At 44.5% G+C, this 8,061-nt stretch overlaps 1 protein-coding gene across 1 annotated transcript; it reads left to right on the top strand.

Annotated features, from left to right (window-relative positions):
• The first annotated feature begins 1,495 nt into the window (after positions 1 to 1,495).
• LOC118685186 (gallinacin-10-like) lies at positions 1,496 to 1,992 on the top strand. Its single transcript, XM_036380615.1, has 2 exons — positions 1,496 to 1,601; positions 1,853 to 1,992. Exons 1-2 carry the CDS (start codon positions 1,544 to 1,546, stop codon positions 1,990 to 1,992), a joined length of 198 nt encoding a protein of 65 aa, XP_036236508.1. The 5' UTR covers positions 1,496 to 1,543.
• The last annotated feature ends 6,069 nt before the right edge of the window (positions 1,993 to 8,061 follow it).

Genomic DNA, 8,061 nt, shown 5'->3' with positions numbered 1-8,061 from the left:
TCTCTCTCAGCTGCTCGATCTGGCCCATTACTGTGCAAATTAAACATAAACCTCAGTAATGTTTTCATCCTTCGAACAATTCTTGGAACAAAAGTGCCATTAACTCTGAGTTAAATATAATGAATGAGGTAATAAGGAAACAAACCACTGAACCAGAATGCCAGAGGTAAGAACTGCAGAAACACCTGGGCTGTGGCAGTGTTTAAGCTGTTTATTAGCCCAGGATTTTTTGAAGGAGAACCTTCCTGCATTGATCTCCTTTTAAGAAAATTTACAGCCACAGGGATCATGCTCTGAAGTGAAGCCCCAGAAGATGCTGCCCTTCAAAGCATTGTGTCAGACATGATTCTTGTGGAATCAGCACATTCTCCCAACCTTTTAAGGGCACTAAGAGGGAAATAGTTGGCATTGCATCACAAACTTGTGCATGTATATGAAGTAGTTTATTTCCTTTAAAGGAAAATAGATATATTAGTGACTGTTAGAACTCTTAACTCCTGAGGTTTTTAATCTGGACAAACGAACAGAATGCAAAGAGAATTCGCCCCTTAAGGCTGAAGGTGGAGCAGTGGGAATGATGTGGGATGAAGTGCCAGGCTGAATGGGGCTTGGAGCAACCTGTTCTAGTGGAAGTGTCCCTGCCCATGGCAGGGGTGTTGGAATGAGATGATCTTTAGGGTCCCTTCCAACCCAAACTGTTCTGTGATTCTGTGACACAAGTGAGGAGTGAAGGAGGGGGAGAGCTTTGTGTCAGCCCCCTGCAGTGGTTGAGGCTGTCCTGAGACCTGTTTAAAAAGTGACAGAGAACAGTTGCATCACCTCAAGTCTTTCCCAATGCTTTCCTCTGCCTTTGACATCATCCACCTGGCTACAGGGATGGGGAGATGGAGACAAAATGTGACATGAACTGTCAGTGAGTGACAAACCCAGGGTCAAAGCTGGGTCTTCACTCCAATGGTCAAGCTACATCAGGGAAGGTATAGGTTGGAAATTAGGAAGAAATTTTTCACCAAAAGAATAATGAAGTACTGGAATGCTCTTCCCAGGGAGGTGGTAGAATCACCATCTCTGGATGTGTTTAAAAAAAGACTGGACATGGCACTTGGTGCTATAGTCTAGTTGAGGTGTTAGGGCATAGGTAGGACTTGATGATCTTAGAGGTCTCTTCCAACCTCATTATTCTGTGATTCTGTGTCTTCCAAGTCCCCCTGACTCATCCTGGTGCCTGTGTTGGGAAGAGGCTTCCAAAAGCCATGAAAATTGGTGCAGCTCACTCAGGCTTGGCTGATGGTCAGATTATATAACTGGCCTGTGAAGTGGAAATTCACCCTTGGGGGATTGCAACACATTCACTGCCACCTGAGATAAGGGGTCCAGTCCCTCTCCAGAAAGTTCATGGCAGTTACTCATTGACTTGTCACACAATCCCAAGGGCCCTATAAATACCAGGTGTCTGTCCCAGCCCTTGCTCAAGCCAGTTCCAGCCACCATTGGCCTTTCAGGTGCTCTGCAGGACCTCACAATCCACAAGCAGCTGACAGCCATGAAGATCCTCTACCTGCTCTTCGCTGTCTTCCTCCTCCTCTTCCAGGCCACTTCAGGTGAGAAGCAAAACTCCTACAACGAGCAAAAGGGTTTGTAAGCAGAAGAGTGTTCACAGGGGGGCAAAAAGCCACCATCAGCTGAAAGGCAAAAATCTGATGCCACAGGGGTGGTGCAGTGGTGGGACCAGGAGCATCTCCACTCAGAATACTTCCACTTGCTAAAAAAGACAACACATGACCTGTTGAACATTTACCTCTCATCATTTCAGGCAGAAAGCTGAGATTTTAACTCTTGCCACTCCCCACAGGTTCTGCAGACCCTCTTTTTGCTGACACTGTCGAGTGCCGGAGCGCACAGGGAAGATTCTGCCGTGTTGGGGCGTGCCCACCCACCTTCACTGCCACGGGGACCTGCCACGGGGGCATGATGAACTGCTGCTCCAAGTAGGTGACAAAACATCTCAGGGGCCTCAGAAGGTCCCCTGTTTTATCCCCTGTTTCTCTGAATAATCAGCAAAACTTCAGTGGGGCTTGCAGGGCAACCCTCGGTGGGAAGGTCCAGAGGGAGGAGGAACACGTGCGTAATGTTGATGTGTGCTTAGGGAGAAAATTCATTTGAATGGAAGATATGTATGGGAGAAAGAATTCAGAATTCAGAAAGAATTCAGAATGGTCAAAATGTCCAAGAATTCAGTATTTTTCACTTTATTTTGAATTTTTATGGGAAAAGAAAGAAGTTTTTTAAAGAAATGATTAGGAAAATACTTCACAGCATTTATACCCATCAGGGGAAGCTTTTTATCATCCATCTGGTTTTATTTTAAAATTTACCTAGAAAAGGGGGGAGAGTGTTCACAGAACTTTGCTTTTCAACCTCTCCCCATCTCTCCTTCCTTCCACCACTGTACAGCTCCTAGAAAGGTGATGAGGAGTGAATTTGTCACTTTTGACCTTTGAAACTACTTTCTAATAATGTCTGGAGTTTCCCTGATAGCCAGATTTTTTTATTTCCTTAAGGCTTTGGTCATGCTTTTGGGGAATGCTTTTCATCTTAAAATAAAACATGTTCTCCATCTAATTAATTATTAGAATAACTTTGTTCAATTAATGGCCACGAGATGATCCTTGCCAGTTGCAGTGACATTCACACCCCCAAATTCAGCGCCAGATTAGGAGAGGTTCCTGTACCTTTGATGAAGAGGACTGGTGTGAAGATAAAATTTATCCCAGCCATGATGCTCAGGCAGATCCCCAGCCACTGATGTGACAAGACAGACCCTGGCTCAAAACAAAGGGAGAGCTCAGATCTGTGATGTCTGAATTTTCCAGAACTCTTTATTCTGTGATTCTGTTATTTATAGAATTGCCAAGGCTTAAAGGTTCCCAGAAACTGAAGAAATCTGATGAGGTGGTTCTAGAAAAAAAGTTTTATACATCTATTTAGCAAATGGGGATCCTCAGTGGTTTCAGGAAGCCCAAGTAATTCCAATAATAGGGCAGGTTTGTTGCCAGGAGAATAAGATGTTAAGGAATAAGATGCTAAGGATGCATTTGGGAATTCAGGAAAGCAAATGGAACAGAAGGAACCTGATATTAGAGGATTTTACAAAGCAGTGATGTGATCCCTCAGTTTCTGTGACCACTCATGCTCCTTGGAAAGCAATTTCCACTGATAGCAAATGGACTGGGAGGAGCAGATGGGAGAACTCCAACATCAAATTTCTGTCAGAACATCTGCTAGACCTGACAAAAAGAAAACTGCAGCACAATAACAAGACCCTTTGTATCCTTGCAGGATTTTGGCAGAATAAGAAGAAAAAGCTTTCCTGGATCACAGCCCTTGAACCAGCAGCATTTCCACTGCCTTGAGGAGCTGATTTTCATGGATTCCTCCTCTGTCTAAAGCCTCCTGCAAATGAGCTTTAAGAGAAGCTTCCAGAGGGCATGTCCTGTTAGCACACCGCTTCTGGAGATCCGGGTTTTCCCTCGCTGAAGTCACTCCCTTTTTGCTTTTAATACTCAAGCCACTTTGGCTCCTTGGCCACCTGTTCCAGCCTACCTCACAGGGGTGTTTGGAGGTTCAATCACTTCAGGTTCATGCAGCTCTTGGAGGATGTGAAGCAATATATATATTATTATTTTATTCGCACATGAAAATAAAGGTTTTCTTGAACCAAAACCCGCGATCTTTGTTGTTGCTCACAGAAATTTCCTCTCTGGTTTTGACTCAAGGCTCAGAATGATGCACTATTTTTTAAAGAAGTGAGTCTGTGCAGTCTCACATATTCCCAAAGGATTTGGGAAAGAGAATGACTAAAGGAGCAGCCAGTTTTGGTGATGGTAATAAAAAATGGTAATAAAATTTAGGATGACAGGAATGAAAGCTGAGTGGGAAGAACTTTACAGGCAACTCTTGACACAGAGGATAATTGTATGGCAGCCAATACCAGCAGTATTGCAATTTATATATATATATAATATACAATATACAATATACAATACATAATATACAATATACAATATATAACACATAATATGTAATATATAATATATAATACATGATATATAATATAACATATAATAATATATAATATAGCATATATAAGCATTAAAAATACATACACACATCCCTGAATTTATTAACACAACAATGGGGTCTGAACTATCCCTCCACAAAGACGAGATTTGGGTGATGTATAGACTGGGTTTTAAATCATCAGACCTGTTTTCAACAACAGTCACAAAATTCAGTATTTAAAGAACACACTGTAGCAAGGACATGTCCAATTTAAAAAACAGACACTGATGATTTGTTCTACGTCCCTCAAGTTCCTTCTGTGTGCTGGTTTTGTCTGGGATGGATTTAATTTACTTTCCAGTATGGAATGGTGGTTTGGGTTTGTGCTGGGAGCAGCGCTGATAATTCAGGGATGTTTTTTGTTATGGCTGAGCAGAACTCAATCAAGGCTGCCTTTTCTGCTCCTCATCCCACCAATGAGAGGGCTGAGGGGGACAAGAGGTTGGGAGGGGACAGAGCCAGGACAGCTGGCCCCAGGTGACCCAAAGGATATTCCAGACCATGTGGGGTCATGCTCAGGAATAAAACTTGCGGGAAGAACAAGGAAGGAAGGAAGGAAGGGACATTTGGAGTGATGGAGTTTTTCTTCCCAAGTCACTGTTACCTGTGGTGGATTCCTTCTCTCCTGGGGATGGCTGCCAGCCCATGGGAAGTAGTGAATAAATTCCTTGTTCTGCTTTGCTTGCACAGATTTTGTTTTGGCTACTAATCTGTCTCTATCTCAACCCACAAGTTTTTTCACTTTCACTCTTCTGATTTTCTCCCCATTCCACCAGGGCAGAAGTGAGCAAGAGCTGCATGAAGCTGAATTTCCAGCTTGGGTAAAACCACAACATCCTGAAGAAAATCTCTGCTATTAAATCTGGATAAATTCAGAACAGACTGAGCCTCAGATTTCCCTGCTACCCCAATGAAACACATCTCTGGTGTGTAAATCACAGAGGTGTTATTCCAAAAGGGGTTGTCTCTATTTCTGTCTCTGGATGCAGGACCTTATGCCCATCAAGGTCTGGCATTTCAGCCCAGCAGCCACCTCTTGGGATCTCTGCTGGTCAGAGTGACCCTGAGATATGTCAGAAAGTCTCTTTTCCCAGCCTGGTGGTTGAAGAAGGAGTCAGAGCTCCTCATTTCTCATTCTCAAGATTGTTTATTGTATCTTATCTATAAAATTCTTTCTCCTGACCTGCCGAGGTACACTCAGCAGGACAGTCAGAGGCACTCTGCCCACCTCAAGCAGTGTTATCTTTTTATACTAAAAACTATGTGTACAATATTTACAATAACTTCCCAATACCTATCACCTATGTTAGACAGTGAGCTTCTACTCTAAACCAATCCAAAAGTGCCAGCATCACAGCAGAAGATGGAGGCCAAGAAGAAGAAGAAGGAGAAAGGTTGGACACGCCCAGATTCCTCCATCTTGCCCCCTCAACCCCCATTCTAAAAACCCCAAAAATCTATTTTTCACCCCATGATAAATTCACTATCGTTCTACTTAAACTGTCATGGCTTGTAATTCTTCATATAAAGGTTGGTGATAGTTTTTCCAAGGGCTAAATCAAAGGCACAGGGGTCTTGGGCTCTGTACCAAGGTCTCTGAGCCCCCCCGGGCAGGGGCTCAAATCCTCGAGGGCAGCCAGAGGAATTTCTGGGTTCCAACAGCCACCCTCACTCCAGGCTCATTCTTCCATTTGTGCCCAATTTCTGTGAGTCCCTTGAGTGCCCATCTCACCTCTGCATCCCCCTGAGCCTGAGTGGAACCTGGCCTTGGCCTCATGTGAGACAGCTCCCACTGCTCTCCTCTGTTGATGGCCCTACAGGGACCTGCTTCTCCCATCCCAGTTCCCTGCCCTGTTTCTCTCCTGCGGTGACCACTGGGAGTTCTTCCCAAGGATTTCCTCATTCCATGTCTATTCAGAACTTGTCTCCTAGGACACCATTGGTGTTTCCCCATGGAGGGCTGGGAGGGCAGCAGCTCAAACCCAACTCTTTGATAGCATTCAAGCTATGGGAAAAATAGGTTGTTTTGGTTGATATTCCCCTTCCAAAGCTGATGCAGGACCTCAGAAAAACTCATCCTTGGTGACCTGAAGAACAGATCAGTTTCAAAATGATGACTGGAACAGAGCTTTCCAAAAAATCTGCTATCAGTGACTTATCCCCCTCCCTGCTCTGGTCCATGGCCTGGACACAGGCTGGAGGTGGTCCCATTACTGGCCTTGGACAGAAACTTCAGTCACTAGGACTGGAGTTTCCCACTGAAAATCAGTTTTATGCATGAGCAGCCTTTATTGAGTGCTCTGTCAAGGAGAACAAACATCGTGTACCCTCTGCTCAATGCCACCTTCACTGGCTGCAAACACTTGTCCCTCTCTCTGTCACTTGTTCCATGCCCTTAACTTCAGGACAGGGGAACTCAACACCACTTCTTGCCTCTGCCTGTTTATTTATTGCTGGAACAGAGGAGATTGTCACTAAATTAATCCTCCCTTTCTGATCAGGCAGATTAGCTACTTATCAGTTATAATTAAAAGCAGAGAAACTCCTTCAGAGCCAAAGATATTTGCACTGATTTCCCCACAGTCCACAATACAGACCACAGGTGGTGATTTCTTAAGGTGTAAAGGCAAATTTACCAAGCTCCCTGAAGGATCAGTAAGCCAAACAAATGAATTTGCTCTTTCTGGGTGACAAAATTATTTTCCTTCAAAGGGATAGGTCCCATACAAAATCCACCAACCACTGCTTGGCTGCCAGGTCAAATGTTATAATAATATCTCAGAGACCTCAAGATCAACAGCTTCCTGTCAGTCAAGCCTCAATGATGTCTCTGTTCAGTGGAGACTGTTTGGAGCATCTTTTCCTGGTCCTCAAGAAGAAGGAAGAAGTGGAGCACCGGTGTCCAAGCTGCCTTTCCCTGGTGCCAAGCAGTCTCCAAGGGGGCTGTTACCACCCCAGGTACATTTATATTTCCATGGAGGGAGCCTGGACCCGGGACAGACATTGCTGCCACTCTCCAGCTGGACTGGGGGAGGGAGTTGAGGAGGCCGGGGACATTCCCTCTTTCCTTCCCTCTCCCTGGCATTGTTTGGTTCCAAAGAACATTGAACCATCTGTGACATCATGGCCCAGCAGGGTTTGCTCAGCAGCCTCACTCCCCAAATTAAACATCCCTGCCCCTTGTGCTGCCTGGGACGGGCAGGAGGGGGGATTGTGCAAGGAGTAGAAAAGCACTTTTCACTTTTCCATTAAATCCTGTTATTTCTACAAGTACACTTCACCCTTAATGGTTTCCTTACAGCTGGCTGTGTTTTAAAACATCAGAGACTGATGATTTAAAACATGACAAAGATCATGGACTCCACTTTTTTTCTCTTATTTTTGTCTTTCCAGAAGTGAAGCTGAGGGTGGAGATGGATGGGCTGCCTGTCTGAAACCTTGTGCAGGTGCTCAGAGTGGTTTGGGTTGTGGGGTTGTGTCCATGTCCTGCATCACAATTCAGGCATCAGGGAGATGGTCAGTGTTTCCCTATGATTCCCTTTAAATAAAATTCCAGGCACACAGAGACACAGTGTGATTCAATACAAATGATTGACTCCTTGAAACTTCTATATCCGGGAGGGAAATGGAGGAGAGGTGACAGCAACAGCTTGAGCCTCTGGCTCAGGCTCTAAATGTGTGTGTGAAAATACAAATGTGTATTTTCATGTGTGTGAAAATACAAATGTGTATTTTCATGTGTGTGAAAATAGAGGGCCTTTCCCTAAACCATCACTTCCCACCCCAGCTCTCACAGCTCCTGGCTGAGGTCTGAAGGATAATTTTCTCACCATGTTCCCCAAGGATGTGGGCTCAATGAAGTATGAGTGGGAATTTATTTTCTTTGCCATCTGTATCCTGTTGCCCCTCCTCAACCTCCTCATCCATCCACAAGAAGAT

Source organism: Molothrus ater, chromosome 3 (assembly GCF_012460135.2).
Source record: "Molothrus ater isolate BHLD 08-10-18 breed brown headed cowbird chromosome 3, BPBGC_Mater_1.1, whole genome shotgun sequence".
NCBI lineage: Eukaryota > Metazoa > Chordata > Aves > Passeriformes > Icteridae > Molothrus > Molothrus ater.
This window is presented reverse-complemented; position numbering and strand designations above follow the sequence as displayed.